At 39.4% G+C, this 23,015-nt stretch overlaps 1 protein-coding gene across 4 annotated transcripts in view; it reads left to right on the plus strand.

Annotated features, from left to right (window-relative positions):
* Positions 1 to 23,015, plus strand: part of LOC310759367 (dual specificity calcium/calmodulin-dependent 3',5'-cyclic nucleotide phosphodiesterase 1A-like) — a 40,242-nt gene extending 17,227 nt beyond the window's left edge. For 2 of the 4 annotated variants that reach the window (XM_083606479.1, XM_083606476.1), the window contains exons 11-15: positions 2,507 to 2,639; positions 3,848 to 4,068; positions 11,265 to 11,543; positions 12,851 to 13,132; positions 22,417 to 23,015. In XM_083606479.1, coding sequence (XP_083462605.1) covers positions 2,507 to 2,639; positions 3,848 to 4,068; positions 11,265 to 11,543; positions 12,851 to 13,132; positions 22,417 to 22,778 — 1,277 coding nt within the window. In that variant the 3' untranslated portion in view covers positions 22,779 to 23,015. The remainder of the gene's footprint in view (positions 1 to 2,506; positions 2,640 to 3,847; positions 4,069 to 11,264; positions 11,544 to 12,850; positions 13,133 to 22,416) is intronic. The other 2 variants (XM_083606478.1, XM_083606477.1) reach the window with 2 other exon arrangements.

Raw genomic sequence — 23,015 nt, forward strand, 5'->3', positions numbered from 1 at the left:
AATCCTTTTCTTTCTGAAAAACAGGTGTATGCTTTTGTTTTTTCCCCCCTTTTTTTAAAAAAAATATTTTTTATTAAGTTTTCCATTTAACAATCCAATCATATCACATTAGTTAATCCGAATTATGCCAATACATATCATAAAATCCAAATATTTTGCCGAATTTTTTAAATTTTTGTTGGGGGTACCCATGCTTCGAGTTCAGTAAGGCTCCAATCATCTCATATTTCGGCTGCTTTAAAGATGTATGCTTTTCTTTCTCACCACAGCAAAACAAAAAACAAACAAATATGCCATAGGTGCTAGAAAATGTCCTGGCTGGATCACCATTTCCTGAAGCTCAAAAGCAGATCCAGAAATCACATTAATCATATTATTATTGTTGTTGTTATTATTGTTATTGTTATTATTATTATTCAGTGCTATGTCCCTTTCACCACCAAACCACCTGACTCGTTGTCAAATCCCCCACTGCACTGCTTTGTGACGTTTTTATAATCCCTTGCAAGCCATGGGTCCCCTACAACATCCCAGTCCTGAATGCCTTTGAGCTTCATTCGGGTCTTGCCTTTCTTTCAGTTTTAAGCAGTGCAGATTACTCAGCAGTTTCCAAGCCTACACTACTTCACCATTTTAAAAAATAATAAATTTTGGCTACTGGTAAACTATTTCTTGAGGGAGTTAATTCCATAGTTAAATTATGCACTGTGTGAAAAGTATTTTCTTTTGTCTGTCCTAATCTTCCAACATTCAGCTTTTTTGATGTCCACAAGCTCTCGTGTTATGAAAGGAGAAACTTATCTCTGCCCACTTTGTCCACTGTTTTCATATATGTGTTCTTTGAATTCTTTAAGGCATCCCTTATTGCCTGGCTGTATTTATTTTGCCAAAGTTTATGTTCCTTTTGGTTTTCCTCATTTGCACAAGCTTCTAAAGGAAACTTCCTTGCCTCTGATGAGTTCTTTGACTCTACAGTGGTACCTCGGGTTAAGAACTTAATTCGTTCTGGAGGGCCGTACTTAACCTTAAACTGTTCTTAACCTGAAGCACCACTTTAGCTAATGAGGCCTCCTGCTGCTGCCGCACCGCCGGAGCACAATTTCTGTTCTCATCCTGAAGCAAAGTTCTTAACCCAAGGTAATATTTTGGGTTAGCGGAGTCTGTAACCTGAAGCGTCTGTAACCCGAGGTACCACTGTACTCATTACAGCACCCTCTTGGTGCTGATGGTACCTTTCTTAATCTGTGGTATAAACACTTATGAGATAAATGCTTAAATGATATGCACTTACTGTTTATCCTTTTATTACAACTGTTGTTAATTTTTTTTACATCATCAGATACAGGGTTGCACATTTCATGTTGTTTGCTCTGGTGCCTGCTTGGTCTAATATATGCTCACTGGGCTGTGCTTCTCTCCAAATGCCAAACCTGTTCTGGCAGAGCTGCACTTCTACCAATTTTCTGCGCCTCAACCACCAGGTCTCCTGCTTGTGGCCTTCATGCTGGCCTTCGCCACCAAGCTCAACATTTCCGCTCGAGGCCTGAGCACCCCAGGCCTTATCCTATGCTGACTACCGCAGGGCGACTTGGCCGGCCTCTAAAGTGAACTGGGAGCTACCACTGGGGTTGCAAGCTATAGGCTGAGCTTTGCCATGTCTGAATCCTATTAATAGGTCTTGGTGCTTCTAGGAGACTTGGATATGCTGAGGGTTTATGCAAGACATTCTCACCACTCTCTCATTACTTTGGGAGACCAGGCCTCCGCCAGGAGAAAACTAGAAAGGCTGTGGCAAGACCAGCTGAACTTACCATATTGCCCTGGTGCTGACATGCTAAGCCAAACTTTGACTTAGTGAGCTTGTGGAGAGGAGCTCACATCCACTTTGCTGCTCCCAGGATCCCCAAGCTAAGCTAACATTTGGCTTAGGGTGCTGTCCAAACCAAAACTTGTGGTTAAGCTCCATCCTTATTAGCCATGATGTCTTAGGTCAGTATGGAAGCAAAAAAGAAATGGGAGGAGGCAGGCAGCTGCAAGCTCCTCCCCAGGAACCTGCATGTTCACATGGACTCAGGGCCTGATTCACACATGACCCTAAACCATGTTTATTAAACCATAGCTTAGTGTACTACCACTAGAAATAATAATAGTAATAATAATATTAATAATTTAACTTTTGGGGGGAAACTTGCCTCTTTAGAATCCTTTCCAGATATATCATAGTTTTAGCCAAAATATCTGCACTCATCTCAGACCAGGGCTGGATCTACACAGCTATAAAAATGCTATGAAAAAAAACATTTTAAAGCTCACAATGGAAATGATCATTGACTTTGGATTTCAGCTCTACAGAGCTATCTGATGTCACATTGTTATAACACATTTATAACGTTATAAGTGCACTAATGTAGCTGAGTCCTAGACCCATAAGCTCTGTACTGAATAATGTTTCTTCATCTAGGACAAGAAATTGAAGAATTATGTCTGGATATTTTCTTCTTTTCAGGCTTTATTGATGTCATAGTGAAACCAATTTTTTCTCTTATAATTGAAGCAGCTGAGAAAATTGTTGAGCCTCTTATATATGAAGCTTTTGAAACTGGATGTTCCTCTAGCAGAGATTCTGGGTATTTTTCTGGGTATGACTGTTCTTCTTGCTTTTTTTGTTAATGTTATCCTTATTTTTTTACAAATTGCTCTTGTCACCATGGTCTTTGATACTGGCAAGATATTAACTCATTTTCAGTTTTGTTTCAATAATTGTTCTTCATTTAACTCCCCAACCTTTAATTTTTTAATTTTTTATTTTTTTGTTCTGTTAAGAGCCCCGTACTTCATCTATGCATTTCTTCTCTTTTCTCCTCCGGGGCTTCCTGATAGCCCAATGAGGAATTTTAAGTTAACACTGTGAGTTTACTGCATTCCAGTAACTTTCATGTTTTTGTAATGTGAGATTAGTTTTTAAAATGTTGAAATGGAGTAAAATTTTGATATCAATATTTCACTTAATTTCCAGTGAAAGGGTGAATTGGACTCCACTAGCAGATTGATAGGTCTTTAAAAAGTCCCGCAATAGCTGCATTTGATTGTCCCAGTGTTCATTTCTGTTCCTGAAAAAGAGGGCATTGATTTTCTCTCATTATTATACTATATATATTTTCTGGTGTTTTAAAATATATGCTGGTATACGTTTGAGGAAAGACGCAAACCCCCAAACCCAAGAAATTAATGCATGCCAGATTCTAACTAATATTTGGGATAGGAAGGGGAAATGCAAGCTGCCAAATCCATGCAAAGCAGCCTGGCCAGGCTAATTAAGTGTAGCTCCATTAAGAACCATTGGCAATGCAAGAGAACTGTCTTTTCCAGCAGGAGAAATGGCAGGTTACCAAGGTGAACTATTAGGAAATAGTGTCTTAACATAAGGTTAGGGTTTTGGTGAGAGATTTACTGGGGGGAAAGAGGACAAGGGCAGAATGATCTTGGCTGCTGACTGGAGAGGTTGCAACCCAGAGCCTGGGGAGCCTGGCTGGCTGCTCTGGACTCCAGCTGGCTGGTGCTCTGAGAGAAGCCCGGGGAGACATGCAGCTGCATATCGGTGTAAAATAAATGCTACAGCCTCTGCCTTAGCCTGAATTCACAATGGAAACATGACCCTGGGGGAGGCCCTGGAACCCCTGGGTCATGCTACTGCTTGGTACAGATTGGGGTGCCATGTAGCAATCAGTGCTTTTTTCCATGCCAATTTTAGATGTCAGTTGCTTCTCCAGAACTCTAAAAACCTTAAAAATTACTTCAACAATTTCAGCCTGACTCATTACTTATGGTTTTCTTTCCTTTTGTAAAGATCAGGGTCAATTGAAGATGAAAATAAACCAAAACTTAGTGGGAACAGTTTTGAAGAGGAAGAAAACTTTAGTCTGGGAAGCGTCAAAAGTGAAAGTGGGACTTGCACGGAGAGAAATCTCTTAATTTCATTGGATATAGCAAGCTTTGAAGAACACTTGGTGCATAATATTGAAGCAAACAGAAAAAAGTGGAAAGAGAGCCAGGAGCCCAAGAGCAAAGGTAGGAGGATCCATTTCTGCAGACTCTGAGCCCTCCATACACTGCAATAACCGTTTCCCACATTTGTGTCCACGCCATTCTTGCTGCTCTCAACAAAGTCCTTTGCAGAAGGAGGAGACTGTTTTCTGGAGCAGAACAGATTGCAATTTATATTTTCCTTCAATAAAAATGTCTTACTATTATTAAAAACAACGGCAAGGTCTTAATTTGGCATTTCAATTCTCCTAGACTAGCCCTAACCCGCTGTCCAATTAAACAGAATCAATACTGGGAACAATCTCAGCTCATTGCTATTCTTATATGTATAACTATGGGCTGCACCCCAGCTCCCTCCCCTCACCCCCCCATCCCATAGAGCTCCCCCTTCCCACCCCATGCAGCTAACTACTAACCTTACTTTTTACCTTCCCAGCCCCATTTCTGAAGTCACTTCTTTCTCCTCTTCTGCAGCACTGCTTTGCACCCAGTTTCACCTTCACCACGTTTAGGGAAGTTTTTAATGTTTGATGTTTTATCGTTTTTAAATATTCTGTTGGGAGCCGCCCAGTTAGATGGGAGGCATACAAATATTATTCTTATTCTGATGTCCGTGCCTCCTCCCTCTCTTTTTGTGCAGGTTGCCTTCACAAGCCACACCTCGGTGACCTCCCACATCTTCCTCCTCCCACACATTGCAACTACTCGGCACACTTGTCACCATTTTTTCTTATTCTTCAGACCCTGCCATGCTCTTGCTTTCATCTCCAGCCCCAGTCCTATGTCTCATACACCCTTGTTTTTTGCAACCGTCTTTGGACCCCTTTTTTCACCTTCACTTTCCTTTTTCCTTCATCTTCCTCCTCTTCTCAATTCTCCCTTGCCCTCGCATCACCCCCATTTCCATGCCTTTTCCTCTTCTTTTGTGCAGCCCTCTTTGCACAGGCACACAGTTAATCACCTTCCCTTCCTTTTTCCAACTCTCTTGCATACAAACTGACCCTATCTCCATGCTGCCTCCTCTCTTATTCTGCAGCTCTCTTTGCATGCACCCCCCCATGCTGACACATGCAAATTTATCTTTCTTTCTTTCTTTTAAGAAGATATTTATTAAGATTTTCCATTTTATACAAACAAACAAAAAAAGAAAGGAAAAAAAGTTAAAAAGAAAAAATATTAAAAACACATAAATTTCATATCTTATTTTTCAATAACATATTTCCCTGACCTCCTCATACCTCCCCTTCTTGTATTCCAGTTCAAATTGTTCATCCAGCAAATCCTTATCTCATAGCATTACAGCTAAAAGCCTTATTTTCTATCCATCTTCTTAAATTATTGTAACTTATACTTTTACTTATATACAAAAAAAGAACTATTTTTTTCATATTCTTTTATACCATTACAGCTGATAACCCCTTAATTTCAATCCAACATCACTCGGTATTCCTTAATATTACAATATTTTTGCAAATAGTCTTTAAATTTCTTCATTCTTCTTCTGCCGATTCTTCTCCCTGGTCACGGATTCTGCCAGTCAATTCTGCCAATCCCATAAAGTCAATCAACTTCGTCTGCCATTCTTCCAGAGTGGGTAGATCCTGCGTCTTCCAATACTTTGCGATGAGTATTCTTGCTGCTGTTGTAGCATACATAAAGAAAGTTCTATCCTTTTTTAACACCAATTGGCCGACCATGCCCAGGAGAAAGGCCTCTGGTTTCTTCACAAAGGTATATTTAAATATCTTTTTCAATTCATTATAAATCATTTCCCAGAAAGCCTTAATCCTAGGGCACGTCCACCAAAGGTGGAAAAATGTACCTTCAATTTCTTTACATTTCCAACATTTATTATCGGGCAAATGGTAAATTTTTGCAAGCTTGACTGGTGTCATGTACCAATATATCATTTTCATAATATTCTCTCTTAAGGCATTACATGCCGTAAATTTCATACCGGTGGTCCACAACTGTTCCCAGTCAGCAAACATAATGTTATGTCCAACATCTTGTGCCCATTTAATCATAGCAGATTTAACCGTTTAGTTTCTCAAAACTCTGCAATTTCAATTTGTCACCTTCTTGTTCCAAAATCTCCCAATATTTTGGCCACTTGGCCTCCATATTGAGCTTTTTCTGAGCCTTCGCTTCCATCGGTGATAACCACCTTGGGTTTTTATTTTCAAGTAAGTCTTTATATCTTGTCCAGACATTAAACAATGCTCTTCTGACAATATGGTTTTTAAATGCTTTATGAGCTTTAACCTTGTCATACCACAGATATGCATGCCACCCAAAAACATTGTTAAAACCTTCTAAATCCAAAATGTCTGTGTTCTCAAGAAGTAGCCAATCTTTCAACCAGCAGAACGCTGCTGATTCATAATACAGTTTAAAGTCTGGCAGGGCAAATCCACCCCTTTCTTTTACATCGGTTAATATCTTAAATTTTATTCTTGGCTTCTTGCCCTGCCAGACAAATTTAGAAATGTGTTTCTGCCACTTCTTGAAACAGTCCATCTTGTCCACAATTTGCAATGTTTGAAACAAAAACAACATTCTAGGCAATACATTCATCATAGCTGCAATTCGACCCAACAAGGAAAGCTTCAATTTTGTCCAAATTTCTAAATCTTTTTTCACTTCCACCCAACATTTTTCATAATTATCTTTAAACAAATTCCCATTTTTTGCTGTCATATTAATCCCCAGGTATTTCACTTTCTTCACAACAGTTAGACCTGTTTCATTCTGAAACTTCCCTCTTTCAATCGGTGTTAAGTTTTTCTCTAAAACCTTAGTTTTTGACTTATTCAATTTAAATCCTGCCACTTGGCCAAATTCTTGAATTAGTTCTAAAACTCTTTTGGTACTAGATTCTGGCTCCTGTAACGTCAAAACTAGATCATCTGCAAATGCTCTCAATTTATACTGTTTAGCTCCAACCTGAATACCTTTAACCAACCGGTCCCTTCTAATCATGTTCAGCAGGACCTCCAGGACCGAAATGAAGAGCAGTGGGGAAATTGGGCATCCCTGTCGTGTCCCTTTCTCTATCTTAAATTGTTCCGTAACCACATTATTTACAATTAGTTTAGCCTTTTGTTCAGAATATATTGCACCAATACCATTCTCAAAACCTTGGCCTACCCCCATACCCTGTAAGTTCTTTTTCATAAAACTCCAAGAAATATTGTCAAAGGCTTTCTCCGCGTCCACAAATATCAGAACTGCTTTAGTGTTTATATTCACTTCTAGTTTTTCCAAAATATCAATTACATTCCTCAAGTTGTCAGACAAATGTCTTCCCGGGAGAAAGCCCGCTTGGTCCTTATGAATCTCTTCCATCAGTACTTTTTTCAGTCTCTTGGCCAAAATGTCAGCAAAGATTTTGTAATCCACATTTAATAAGGATATCGGACGGTAGTTCTTAAGTTGAGTCTTTTCAGTTTCCGTTTTTGGTATTAGTGTAATATAGGCCTCTTTCCACGAATCTGGTGCCCTTTTCCCTTCCAAGATCTCATTGCAGACTTCCTTCAAAGGTTGTAGTAGCCACTCTTTCAGAGATCTATAGTATCTGGAAGTCAGCCCATCCGGTCCTGGAGACTTGCCTAATTGCATATTTTGAATGGCACCCTCTATCTCCTGGTCTGATATTTTACAATTCAGCATTATTTTGCTTTCTTGTGAGATTTTTTGTAATCCATTTGTTTTCAAAAAACAGTCAATGTCCATTTCATTCTGTGGCCCTTGTGCATATAATTGTTTGAAGTACCTCTGGAAGCAATTTCTAATCTCATTTGGGTTATGTATATCTTTTCCTTCAACTTCCAAATTTGTGATGGTATTTAATTTTTGTCTTTTTTTCAGTTGCCAAGCCAGTAATTTCCCACATTTGTTCGCTGATTCAAATGTCTTCTGTCTCAATTGTTTAATTTTCCATTCTATTTCCTGGTTCATCAATTCCATATATTGTACTTGATAAAGTTTTATTTCTCTCAAAATCTCCTGCGACTTTGGCTTTGCCCTCAATTTTTTCTCCCCTTCATTTATTTTCTCCAGAATTTTATCTTTTTTCTCATTTCGACTTCTCTTCTTTATTGCATTCTGTTGTATCAAAAACCCTCTCATCACAAAGTTTTTTGGGCCTTCCTGTGTACTTCTTCATCTCTAAATAGGGCGTCATTCATCCTCCATCTAAAGGTGCCGGTTGTTATTTGCTTCATCTCCATCTTTACAGCATTATGGTCAGAGCAAGTTTTAGGGCAGATTTCCACTTTTTTATCTTTGGTGCCATTCCTCTAGTAATCCAAATTTGGTCAATTCTAGTCCATGTCATCTTAGCTTCAGAGAAGAAGGTTCCCTCTCTCTCCAGGGGGTTCTTAGTTCTCCAGATGTCAATCAAGTCCATATTGTCAGTCATTTCAAAGAAAGTTTTTGGTAGTCTACCATCTTTAGTGACTACCTGTTTTTGTGCCTTATCCATATTTGTAGATACAACTCCATTCATATCCCCCATCAGGATTATATTATAGTCCATATAGTCCAAAAGTACCTCGTGCAACTTCTTAAAAAATTCAGCTTTCCCCTCATTTGGTGCATACACCCCTACAATCAAAAGTTTCTCTCCTTGAAATTGAATTTCAATAGCCAAATATCTTCCTTGTTCATCTTTAAAAATTAATTTCGGTGAAAATTTCTCTTTTGCATATATCACCACTCCTCTCTTTTTGACCTTGTCAGACGAAATAAATTCTTGTCCCAATCTCTTATTGATAAGTATTTTCCTGTGTAGCCTCATTACATGTGTTTCCTGAAGACAAATCAAGTCCAATTGTTCTTTTCTTAATATATGAAAAACACCTTTTCTCTTTCAAGGGGAGTTAAGTCCATTACAATTCCAACTTAGAAGTTGCAAAGCCATGATGAATTATTTAATTTTCCCTCCAACTGCGCCAAATTGTTGTTCTTCTTCTGTCGGTGGTGTGTCTTTCCCTAGGCCAGGAAGTCCATATGGTAGATTTGCAATCTCTGAAATTCCTAGTCCTGGTACAGTTGGCTCCTCTCCAGAATCCACTTCCTTCTGTAAGTCCTCCTCGTGGTATTTCAGAAAGTTGTCTTTATCATTTACTGTCCTTATTCTTATTTTTCTTCCTTTGTACTTGAAAGAGAGACCTTGGGGAAATTCCCACCTGAAAAGTATTTTGTTTCTTCTCAATAAAAAGTCTGTAAATTACACAAAAGTCTGTAAATTCCTTTGTAAGGAAGTCTGCCAAATTATCTTTCTCACTTTCGGGTATTGCTCTGAGTCTTAAGTTCCTCTCTTTTCCTTGTAATTCAATCATAGACAGTGTCAAGTCATGTTCCTCAAGTTTCTTATATACTGGTGGTATCTTTTCTTGGACAACAGTTGCAATTTCCTTAGCCTCCTCCGCTAATTTCCTAGTCGAGGCCGACTCCTCCAATAACTTTTCTATAGACTGAGTATTTGAATTCACCTTCTTTCCCAGTTCATTAATACTTGTAGTGTTCAGGTCTATTTTTGCTGAGGCCTCGGCTACTTGTTTATTTGTCTCTGCAACCTGTTTGTTTGTCTCTGCAACCTGTTTAGCTAAATTCTCCAAAGATGCATTTATTTTACCAAGTGCCTGGGCCAACAAGTCATCAGATGTCATAGCTTTTGACTTAACTTGTAAAGCAGCAGCAGCTGCTGTGCCTGCTGCTCCGGATGTTGAGGCCCTTCTCTGTTGTGGAATATCTGTCTTGTATTGTCTCCCAGACCTGGTAGTCTTTTCCTGTCCATCCGCCATAACACTCTCATGCACAGCCCAAGGTCAATCACACGCCTGGGAAGATTTGTTTTCAAGAGGAATTTTCCACAACTTAGTTACTTATTGGCTTAGTTGTTATTGCAACAAAGTCTCCTCTAGGGGGACACACTTCCAACTTCACTTTGTAACTTCACTTTGTAACTTTTCAAGCAAATAATCCTTATAAGTCTCTAATATCTCTTAAAAGTCACTCTTTCAATGTCCTTAAAAAGTTACTTTCAACAATAATTGTATCTTTCTTTCAGAGTTAAGTCAAAAATTTTTTACCCTTAAAGTGTTGACAGTTCATCAGCTTCCCTATCATGGGCAGTCCGTTTCCAGGTTTTAGAAGCAGCAGATAAACCTTTTCTCCTTTTTTTTTCTCCTTGCAGGAATAAATCTTGCTCAATTTCACCCCTCTGTCCCTGCAAACAGAGGGGGGATCACCCTTTTGGTGCTGGATTTTAAGTCTTTAATAACCTCTTCCAAAGTTGTAGCTTTAAAGTCTCTTTGCTTTGATCTGTTTACAAGAACGGAAAGGCAGACTTCCTGTTTGTACCTTTCCCGTTTCGGCCAAATTTATCTCAAATTTCCTCCAAATATTTACTTGATCCTACTCACGGGTAGTTGTTTTAGCATCCAATTGTCCAGAAAGAAATCAGCGCTCTCCGGCTATGGCTTGCGGCTTCACTCCGCGAAGAAGGTAGACGGCTCTCAGCTCCGCGCCACACCCCCCCTTTCCGCTCCGGAGCCTTTAAAAAGGCTCTTTCGCGGTGGAGGGGGGCGCAAATGGAGCCCGCCGAGCCTCCAAGTTCACAGGCTTCACCGCCTGTGATTTCTTCGGGTCTCCGCTTTGCCGCAGCGGTCAGACCCTCTCTTCGCCAAGCCGATTCCCTCCGGAGCTCGGAGGGAATCCGCCATTAATTCCGCTGGCGCTGACCGCAAATTTATCTTTCAGATGCATTTGCATTAAGAGCAAGCCTGTCAGTTGACCTGTTCAGTTAGAGAAGGTTCGGTTCCCACTGTATCCAAACAACAAAAGTTTGAGTAAAGCAGGGATAGAGACACCGAGATGAATATATTTATGAGTTTGGGTGGGCGGATTCCCCTTAAAGTCTTGGGTACCAGTTTCTCTCCCATAATTTGAGTTAGCAGATGTAGGAAATGACTAAAAGTTGAAGTCTTCACCCAGGTGCGAGACAGCTTAGCAGTGTACAAAGGCTGATTCTGATACTTTTGTACATGTAAAAAACAAGAATGAAAGCCTAAAACGAGTGGTCCACAAAGTGGTTGTGCATAAACCACATTTTTAAAAAAATGAATATTGGGAAATGTTTCATAAATATTTATCTGTCTTTCTACAGATGAAATTATTTTAAGGGGAATATCTTACATTTCCTTTGTTTTTAGAATCACCAATGAAAGAAAGTAACAAGGCCAAAGACAAAGTAAGTAAAGATAAAAAAGAGGGGGGGGAACCCCAGAAAACATCAAAGCCCAAACACCATCCTTCAAAGTCCAATAAACTTTGTATTGCACCACAAAGTCCTAACGTTTGCGATTGTGAGCTTTGCCACAACAGAGCATTTGAGCCAATGGATGTCAGCTTCATCGTTTACAACGCAGGTGCATCAGAACTGTTTCAGCCACAGCCGGATGATGAGGTCATGGATGTCACAGAATCATATGGTATTCAAAATAACTTTTCTATCCAGATTGTTGTCTTCATAGATCCATTATTTTTATTTTGCACAAAAATGCATTCAATCTATCCTTAGGTAGTGCACTCTCTCTCTCTCTCTCTCTCTCTCTCTCTCTCTCTCTCTCTCTACTGTATATCACTCCCCAACCAATTTTCCTTGCATCCTTTCCCCACATTTAACAAATTTCAGTTCTGCAAAACCTCAGATTTTGCAGCACCAAATTAAGAGTTTTGTAATTTGCATTCATTCACTCATTAATAGAGATAAAAGGATTTGTCAGTTTTGGTCCTCTTAGGTTTTGATTTTTCTGATCTTAATTTTGCCACATTTCTGCAGCAATTTGAAAATGAATCAGCATTCTAGTGCAAGTGTTATCTAATAAACACATTTTTGTAATCTATTTTTATTAATGTACATATTTTTGCAAGCAATGTCTCCTAATATAATGCATTTTCATTAATATATGCATTTTTAATGCACACTTTTACCTAAATATGCATTTTTGTAAACATTGGTTGATTGGAGAACTGCATTTCAGTATTCAGAAAAATACAAATTTTTAAGGATGGTTATGTTTTGATTCTCATATTGTTTCAGAAAAGGCAAATTTGAGAAATTCGGCTTTAAATGCAAACTGAATTTTACTTCTCCCCCATCTCTATTCATTTTAGTAACAGAACCTGTTATTTTCTGTTTACAAAAGTGTAGCAGGAACTGATGTAGAAATCTAGACATACCGCCTGCAGCTTCCAGATGAGTGTTGCTTCCTTGAAAAATTGAGTTCCTGAATTGGATTCATATTTTCATGCAGGTTGTCTACAAAGGCACTTGAGATAAGGGAGGGTAGATCTGCATTGATTAAGCCTCAAATAAGCCAAAATTGCAGGCAGTTCCAACCAATGTTCATATGCTTCACAAGTAATTACAAGAACCCAGTGCTTTTGATCAAAGACGACAGTGCATGAATGTAATACCTTATTTTTAACACATCACAGTAATTTAGGAGACAAATATTTTATGGGAGTGGAGTATTAGGATCAAGTTCCTAGCACATGAACAGCAAGCTGATTAGATATTTCCAGTTATGTTTCTACTTTAATATTTTTGCTGGTCTCTTCTAAGGAACTAGTTTAAGGAGTTCCTAGTAATGCAAATCCTAAGTTTTTAATTTTTATCAAAAGTTGTCTAGATTACAAGAATGTAAGCAGAAGTGGCATTTTCATTTGAGAAATAGAATTTTTCATTTGAGAAGATTTAGCTGAATGTCCCTCTTTTTGCATATTTGTTTTGTAGAGGAATTGGTGGATAATAAAAGTTCCTGGAGGAAAGCTGCTGGCCAGGATACAGATAAAAACATATACGAGATGAGAGGCATGGTTCCAAAAACAAAACCTCTGCGTCCTAATGAAAGCGATGATGTGATCATTGAGGAATTCATACCAGATGATCCTGAGCCCCCAAAAGAAAGTGAACACCCTGCCGTCCCTGATCACAATGGTGCCCAGCTGTCACCTGGTCTTGGCTTTATGTCAGAGCTAACCAAAAGTGAAGTCGATTTCTTTTCCCTGTGGAACGGTAATTGGCCATTTCTGCTCAGGCTTCAGTGATGATTAATAGGTAGTTTAAGCACAAACCTCAATGAACCTTCAACATTTCACAGATGAAAATGGTCACTTATTGGCTGGTGCCATTGGTGAACTGTGACAAGCCAACATCATACAGGTGGTGGAGGAAATAGCGGTGCCAACACAACGCAGGCACTGTGTGCCACAAATAGAGATGGCAAAAGCAGTACATTGCACTTATTCAGTGGTACCTCAACCTTAATCCGTTCTGGAAGTCTGTTCTTAACCTGAAACTTCTTAACCTGAGGTACCACTTTAGCTAATGGGCCTACCACTGCCGCTGCCGCACGATTTCTGTTCTCATCCTGAAGCAAAGTTCTTAACCCGAGGTACTACTTCTGAGTTAGCAGTCTGTAACCCAAGGTACCACTGTAATCTCATTTTACAGTCAAGGAAGACCATCTGGTGACACAGAATTCTTAGGAGAAACAATAATAGAGTACCTCCCAGCCTACACAGAGTTCCTTCCACTTGCCAAAATGACGACAGCTTCTCCATCCCCTATGCATTCCTTCCTGGTTTAAGGTATGCCCTCATCAGGACTCAGCCTAGAGTTTCAGTGCCAAGACTGAGTCCTGGAAAATGGCAGTCCAGTTATCTGATTATGTGGCTTTCATCACCACTGAATAACTACAGTTTCTCGCTTCCCCTCAGAATTCAGAAGGATGTTGCCTTTCAGCACATGCATGGCAACAAAATTAGAATTTTTGATCATTTTTGACAGTCCTTTCCCTCCACAAATTCTACAACTGGTTCCCCCTTTTCCCATCCCTTCTTCTATCAGTACAACAGACGCGTTGACAAAATAAAGGTGTGTTTTAGGACTTCCGGAGGCGGTGCCAACGGCAATGGCGGTCTCCTTCTGAGTAGGAGGAGAAGCCCTGTAGAAAGTGGGTCTGTTCCGCTACGGCGAAGCGGGGACCCGATCTGAAATCGCAGGCAGAAAGAGCCTGCGAGCGTGGGACCCAGCAGGCACCTTTTGCGCCCCCCGTTTTTGCGAGGGAGCCCCGAAAGGGGTTCCGGTGTGCAGCGGGAGCGGCGCGGTGCTACGGGTCGATTGCTGCGTCTACAGAGCGAAGCCGCGTAGCTGTTGCCGGAGAGCGCTGACCTTTTTCCTGTGAAATTCGGCTCTAAAAGAGAACACCCGTGAGTAGGGGGACTTAAGAAATTTGGATTTGAGAACAAAAAGGACTGAATTTGGGCTCCGAAGCGGAAAGGTGTAAACAGGAAGTCCGCCTTTCCGCTTTGTAAAAGATCAAAGCAAAGACCTTTTTGTGCTATTACTTTAATGTGGATTGTTCAACTTTAACTCTAAGCACCAAAAGAGAGAACTCCCCTGTAGGGGAAGTTAAGAAAGTGACTGTATTTCTTCTGGGGATCTTCTGGGAATTTAAAAAGACTTTTTATTTGAACTCTCATGGGAACGGTCTGTCAGATTAACGAGGTTTGCTACATTTGAGCTCGCATTGACTGTGGATACAGTAAATATTTGATCTAACTCTGCAAGAAGATACATTTCTGAGTTTTACTGATCTGAATACTTAGTTTCAATTAAAGAGGGGACACGGAAAGCTACAAAAAGACTTGTTTGTCTGGCTATTGAGAATTTTATGGTAGCTACTGTGTCCCCCTAGAGGACTATTGAAGTTAATACTTGACTGGAGGAATTTTCCACTGCTAACTTTGGGGACTTTCCACTACAAGGCTTGCCTGTGGGAATTGACCTTGACTGAAGATAAAGGGGAATGACTGACCAAAGAACAACAAGATCCAAGGTCAAAGTCCAACAATCTACTTCAATCTCCCAGCAACGTAGGGCATCTGTGCCTGGCCTCCCTGTGACTCAGGAGGAAGACCCAGGGCAAATTGAGCCAAAAGGAATGGCCTCAGAAGGGGAATTTACATCTGTGTTGAATAAAATTTACGAAAAATTGGAAGGCCTAAGTAAACAGGTCTCAGATCAGTCAGCTGAAATTAAAGGGAACACAGCCAGTATTAACTCAAATACCAAAGGTATAGAAAAACTGTTGGAGGAATCTGCGACTACTAGGAAAATAGCCGAGGAGGCAAAAGAAAAAGCTGTGGCTGTGGAGGAAGAAATCAAACCAATACGTAAACAGATTGGGGACCACCAGGCCTTATTGTCTATGGTTGAATTGAGAGAGAGGCAGACAAACCTGAGGATCAGGGCGGTGCCAGAACTTGAGAGAGATAATTTGAATGACTATCTTTCACAGGAATTTCAGAAATTCTGGAACTTGGAGCTGGATAAAGATTTTAAGATAGTGAGCGCCTTCAGACTTGGAAGAGGAGGGAGGAAAAACAGGGTGAGAGACTGTTTGGTGACCCTCCGATCGAAAGAGGAACGAGACAAAATATTGAGTGCTCACTTCCAGAAGACCCTAGAGATTAATGAGACCAGAGCGGAGATTTTTAAAGATATTCCGAAACACCTTTTGGATTTGAGAACTAACTACGGAGACTTGGTGGCCTTGTTGAGAAAGAATACTATTGTTTTCAGATGGGAGTTCCCCCAGGGACTGTCCTTTACATTTAAGGGGAAAAAGTTCAGAATCAGATCAGTGGAAGATAAGGAAAAATTTCTGAGAGATTTTGAAGAAGATCTACAAAAGGAAGCGACAGATCTGCCAAAAGCCTTGAGACCAGGAGCTGGCACAGCACCACCACCTTTGGAATTTGACAAATCAAAAAAGAAGATACCACCGCAAGAACTTGACGAGCTCTTGGGAGCGGCTGGAGGAAATTAAAATAATCACACCATGTCTCTGCAATTATTAAGTTGGAACATTCACGGTTTTAACTCGCCGGAGAAGAGGAGGAAAGTATTTCATATATTGAAAAAGGACCAATTGGATCTAATTTGCTTGCAGGAAACTCATGTGGTAAGGCTCCACAGGAAAGTTCTTATTAATAAAAGATTGGGTCAAGAATTTATTTCATCGGACAAAGTCAAAAAGAGAGGAGTTGTTATATACGCTAAAGAGAGCCTATCACCGAAATTTGTTTTTAAAGATGAACAAGGAAGGTTTATTGCAATTGAGATTCAACTACAAGGTGAAAAATATTTGATTTTAGGAGTATATGCACCAAATGAGGGGAAATCTGAATTTTTAAAGAAATTGCACGAGACATTGTTGGACTATATGGACTATAACATCATTTTGATGGGAGATATGAATGGAGTGGTATCTACTAACATGGATAAGTCACAAAGACAGGTGGTAACTAAAGATGGAAGACTACCCAAAACTTTCTTTGAATTGACTGACAATATGGATTTGATTGACACTTGGAGAACTAAGAACCCCCTTGGAAGAGAGGGAACATTCTTCTCTGAAGCCAATATGACATGGACAAGAATTGATCAAATATGGATAACTAGAGGACTGGCACCTAAGATTCGAAAAGTGGAAATCTGCCCCAAAACTTGCTCCGACCACAATGCAATAAAGATGGAGATGAAACTAATGCCAATCGGCTCCTTCAGATGGAGGATGAATGACGCCCTGTTTAGAAATCAGGAGGTGATTAAGAAGGCCAAAAAACATTGAGAGACTATTTTGAGATAAATTTAAACACTACGGTGGAAAAAAGAACAGTCTGGGACGCAGGCAAAGCGGTCATGCGAGGGTTTTTGATTCAACAGAATGCAATAAAGAAGAGAACTCAAAATGAGAAAAAAGATAAAATTTTGGAAAAAATAAAAGGAGAGAAAAGATTAAGAGCGAAACCAAAATCCCAAGAGATTCTGAGAGAAATTAAGTTATATCAAGTACAATATATGAGAATGATAAATCAGGAAGTGGAATGGAAAATTAAACAGATGAGACAAAAGTCTTTTGAATCGGCTAACAAATGTGGGAAACTGCTTGCATGGCAGATGAAGAAAAGACAGAAACTAAATACCATAACAAATTTGGAAGTAAATGGAAAGATTATACAGAACCCATTGGAAATTAGAAACTGCTTCCAGAGATTTTTCAAACAACTTTATACACAAGGGCCACAGAAAGAGGTCGAATTAGACCAATTTCTGAGGAAAAACGGATTACAAAAAATCTCTCAAGAAAAGAGGATAATGTTGAGTGACAAAATTACAGAACAGGAAGTGGAGGGTGCCATTCGGAACATGCAGTTGGGCAAATCTCCAGGACCAGACGGCTTAACCTCCAAATACTATAGAGTTTTGAAAGATTGGTTAATTCGACCATTAATGGAGGTATGCAATGAGATACTAGAGGGGAAAAAGGCGCCGGAGTCGTGGCAGGAAGCTTATATTACACTTATACCAAAAACTGAGTCTGAAAAGACGCAACTTAAGAACTACCGCCCCATATCCCTTCTTAATGTGGATTACAAAATATTTGCGGACATTTTGGCAAATAGATTAAAGAAAGTACTATTGGAAGAGATTCATAAGGACCAAGCGGGCTTTCTCCCGGGTAGACACTTGTCGGACAATACAAGGAACATAATCAACATCTTGGAGAAGTTGCAAGTGAATATAAACACCAAAGCAGTTTTAATCTTTATAGATGCGGAGAAAGCCTTTGACAACATTTCTTGGAGTTTTATGAAGAAAAATCTTCAGGGGATGGGGGTGGGTCAAGGGTTTGAAAATGGTATAAGTGCAATTTACTCAGAACAAAAGGCTAAATTAATTGTGAATAATATGGTGACAGAGGGATTTAAGATAGAGAAAGGTACACGACAAGGCTGCCCAATTTCCCCATTGTTATTCATCACAGTCCTGGAGGTATTATTGAATATGATTAGAAGGGACCGTTTGATAAAAGGCATTCAGGTCGGAGCTAAGCAATATAAATTGAAAGCTTTTGCAGATGACTTAGTTTTAACATTACAGGAGCCAGAATCTAGTTCGAAAAGAGTTTTGGAAGTGATCCAAGAATTTGGGCAGATGGCTGGTTTTAAGCTGAATAAATCTAAAACAAAAGTTCTTGAGAAAAATTTAACACCGATGGAGAAAGACAGGTTTCAGAAGGAGACAGGCCTAACAATAGTAAAGAAGGTTAAATATTTGGGGGTTAATATGACTGCTAAGAACCTAAACTTGTTTAAAGATAACTATGAGAAATGTTGGCTAGAAGTGAAGAAAGATCTAGAGATATGGTCAAACTTGAAGCTTTCCTTGTTGGGAAGAATTGCGGCTATAAAGATGAATGTATTGCCAAGGATGTTATTTTTGTTTCAATCTTTGCAAATTGTGGACAAGATGGACTGTTTCAAGAAGTGGCAGAAGGATATCTCTAGATTTGTCTGGCAGGGCAAGAAGCCTAGAATAAAATTTAAAATACTAACCGATGTAAGAGAAAGAGGTGGTTTCGCCCTGCCAGACCTGAAACTCTATTATGAATCGGCCGCATTTTGCTGGCTGAAAGAATGGCTGCTTCTTAAAAACACAGACATTTTGGATTTAGAAGGTTTTAATAACGTCTTTGGGTGGCATGCATATCTGTGGTACGACAAGGTCAAAGCTCATAAAGCATTTAAAAATCATATTGTCAGGAAAGCATTGTTTAACGTCTGGTTAAGATATAAAGACTTACTGGAGAACAAAACCCCAAGGTGGTTGTCACCAATGGAGGCAAAGGCACTTAAAAAGTCCAATATGGAGGCCAAATGGCCGAAATATTGGGAAATACTGGAACAAGAAGGAGATAAATTGAAATTGCAGAGTTTTGAGAAATTAAAAGATAAGGTGCGAGATTGGCTGCACTATTTTCAAATAAGAGAAGCCTATAACATGGATAAAAAAATAGGTTTCCAGGTGGAAAAATCAAAATTGGAAACTGAGTTGTTAGAACCCAAAACTAAAATACTTTCAAGAATGTATAACTTGCTGCTAAAATGGAATACGCAGGATGAAACAGTTAAATCTGCTATGATTAAATGGGCACAAGATGTTGGTCATAACATCATGTTTGCTGACTGGGAACGGTTGTGGACCACAGGTATGAAATTTACGGCATGTAATGCCCTAAGAGAGAATATTATGAAAATGATATACAGGTGGTACATGACACCAGTCAAGCTTGCAAAAATCTACCATTTGCCTGACAATAAATGTTGGAAGTGTAAAGAAAGTGAAGGAACATTCTTTCACCTTTGGTGGACATGCCCAAAGATTAAGGCTTTCTGGGAGATGATATATAACGAAATGAAAAAAATCTTTAGATATACATTCCTTAAGAAGCCAGAGGCCTTTCTCTTGGGCATGGTGGGCCAATTGGTGCCAAAGAAAGATAGAAATTTCTTTATGTACGCAACAACAGCAGCAAGAATTCTCATCGCAAAGTATTGGAAGACACAAGAGCTACCCACCCTGGAAGAATGGCAGATGAAGCTGATAGACTATATGGAATTGGCGGAAATGACTGACAGAATCCGAGACCTGGGAGAAGAGTTGGTGGAAGAAGACTGGAAGAAATTCAAAGACTATCTTCAGAAATATTATAAAATTAATGAGTGTTAAAAATGTGCTTGGATGGGTAATAAGTGGTAATTAGTGATAAAAGTTATTAAGATTATGCAAAAAAGGTATTGATAATTGGTTGAAAAATAGGGATATAGTATATGTTATGGTACAAAGTTTAAACATTTGATAAAGGGTAAGAATTTGCTGAATTAAATATTTGAATGGGAATACAAAAAGGGGAAGGTGCGAGGAGGTCAAGAACATAAGCATATGAAATTGAGGTTATTGGAAAAATGGAATGGTTTTATTTTTTCTTTGTTTAAATGTAATTTTTCTTAATTAGTTGTGTTTTTCTTTCTGTATTTTTTTTTTCTTTTGTGTGTTTCTTTTTTCTGTAATTTATGGTTTTTTATTCTGTGAATTTCTATTTTTCTTTTTTGTAAAACTTTAATAAAAATCTTATAAAAAAAAAATAAAGGTGTGTTTTAATGACTTCTAAACATGCTGGAAAAGTGCGTTTTTTAAATTTTTTATGTTCAACTTAATGTTTTATCAATGAGCTAAAAAGCAAAATTTGGAAATTGAATAACTCATTATTGTATGAAAAAGAATAACTGAGAAAGTTAAAAAAAACCTCAACTGAAATCCTTTCTTCAAAGTAGCAAAACAAAGGAAGTACCAATCTTAACCATGTAAAGCTTGAGGATGTTCATAAGTATTTATGGATTATTCATACTTTCAGTAATTTAGTAAGTCAAGACAACAACAGAAAAATACAAGGACAAAATGAATTTGATTTTGAAATGAAACGTAAGGAAACAGAATCTAAGGAACTTTTTTGCAAGTTTTTAAGAGCAAAACAAAAACTGGAAACAGTAGATACTTATAAAACGTGTAAAAACATGTGCATACTAAACAGAAATGCTTTGAAATAGTAGTAAAAACAGGCAGACTACATGACCTACAATATATATATATATACACACACACCAGATATTGGCACTCGATAGAAACAATGGTGGCATACACCCTCAGATCAGGACCGGCCCACCCATGAGGCAAGATCCACTGGGGCAGCAGATCCTGACATCGATCTTTCTTCCCTCTTGTTCCTGTTGTTGATCTTCCCTCACCCCTTTTCTCTGGCGAAGAGAGGGGTACCATTTGACGTCCGTCTCGGGTGCCATAATGCCTTGGCCCAGCCCTCCCTCAGGTTCACTAGATCATTATACCTCTCAAGCCCCAGAACTAGGACAAATAACATATTTTTTTAGAAAAGTCTGAAATTCTGAAATTAATATATGACGATGGAATGTTTCTTGATGACCCTGACTTGAAACAAGTGATATTAGAGACTAATAATATCCTAAAAGTCAGTTGCGTGTCGAGGTCCCCAGGGCCATCCCAATAACTCACACATCACACTGAATTTTTTGTTTAAGGTTTTTGGCATAATTTTGGCCAGAACTTTAGTAAAATACAAAAATGTGAGTGGTTGCTTAGGCATTGGTTGTGACTATCTGCCCCCACCATGGGGGACAGACTGACATTCCGCACGATGCGAAAGTCAGAAAAGTGGAATACACTTGGGGGTAGCGACGGAGCAGGGAACCTGCCCTCACCCCAAATGCAACCAGGAGCTCATTGCTATGGCCCGAGCCCCCTTGACAGAGTGGACAAGCAATAGTTAGCCCCCGATTCCTTTAACGGAATCCCTTGCAGCAGCAGCATTAGAGGGGCAGGCACAGCCAATCCATGCCCCTCAACCAACCAAACCATAAACCAATGCCTAACCGCAACCTTACAAGTTGTGACGATTTGCTACGCAGTAGGCAAAAACCAAAGGGCCCCAGCCAATCAGCCAGATGGACAAAATTCCTACCGGGCCCCTGCCCCAAGAGCAGACGACCCCATGACAAGCATAGCAAGGTCAAAGCGAACAACCCTAATTTGGGGGGGGGGGCAGGCAATCCGATGCACGGGCGAAAAGAGGAAGCCCTAGCCTCGTGCAAGGAGTTTTAGCATTTCTGGCTGTCAATCAACAAATGGCAACATTAACTTCTTCCAACAACAAGGGAAGCCCCAATCGCATCAGTGGCCAACGATCAATTAGCCCGCCCCCAACTCTGGAGTGTCCTGGTGGCCCCCACCGCAACACGTGCTCTCCATGAAGGAGAACACGCTTTGCCACAATTCAACACACAGAAGGATGAGCAGATCTCAGCCTTTAAAGCAGAGCTCAAACATTGAGTTGGGTGAGGATAAAAAATGATGGCATTGCTAAATAGTATGAAAAAACAAAATTAAACTTTAATCCCACATAAAAATGTTGAAAAGTAACAATAAATTTATTAAAATGTAACATTAAATGGACTCATCTATCCAGCTCAATGCCTGGTCAACAAACTAATGTGATAAATACTGGTAATTAATAAATTATGTGTATGAGAAGAGGAAAAAAGCTACATGTGGATCATCTTTTTAAATGGCATATACAGAACCTTCATCAGCACATGTACATGCAATGAAATATGTTTATGTGGACTTGTCAAACATGGATGCTTTCACACATTTCCAATATGCTGTGATTCACAAACTCTAAGCATGGTTTTTCCACTATGTTTTACTCAGAATAGACCTAATTTAAATCATGTTTATTAATGTTAATAGATCTACTCTGAGTAACACTTAGTTAAATACCACCCTCAATCAGGCAAAATGCATGCAAACATAGTAATATATTCTCTAACAATATACTTTTTTCTCCCTCTCTGCAGAAGAAATTATGAGACGTGCTGCAGAGCAGCAAAAACAAGACCACAGCAGAATGGCTGCTGACGCTGCGTTACAGGTGGCAATATCAGCAAAACAAAATGAGGGTTGTCAAGCAAACTCAGCTGATCAAAACTTTGTTCTACAAGTAATCTCTATTGACACCCCTATTGTAACAAACAGGACAGAATCAGGACAACATTGTGACCCATCCCAGAAGGAAGTTGCCAATACTTCTGCCCTAAAGCAAGATATCACCACGCCATCAAATGCATGCCAACAAAATGAAACAACCCCATGTGGAGCTGGAGCTGCAGCTGTATCTGTCACATCCTTGAGCTATGGGGTATTTAAAATTCCCCAGTAGATTATTGATCTAACTGGTAGGCTAAGATTGCACTGTCTTCAAGCTTAACAGAAACCAAGACCTGACCAAATACAAGGCACCTGACTCAAACATAGAACTTCTGACTGCTGAATGTTCAAAAGTTAAGGGGGAAATGCTTATTGTGAGATCAGTTGACAGAAATCTGAAACACGCATTGGTCGCTACAGAATAGGTAGAGGTAATTCTTAATAAACCTTCTTATTGGTGGAAATGAAA

Source organism: Podarcis filfolensis (assembly GCF_964270895.1).
Source record: "Podarcis filfolensis genome assembly, chromosome: 3".
NCBI classification, from domain to species: Eukaryota; Metazoa; Chordata; class Lepidosauria; order Squamata; family Lacertidae; genus Podarcis; species Podarcis filfolensis.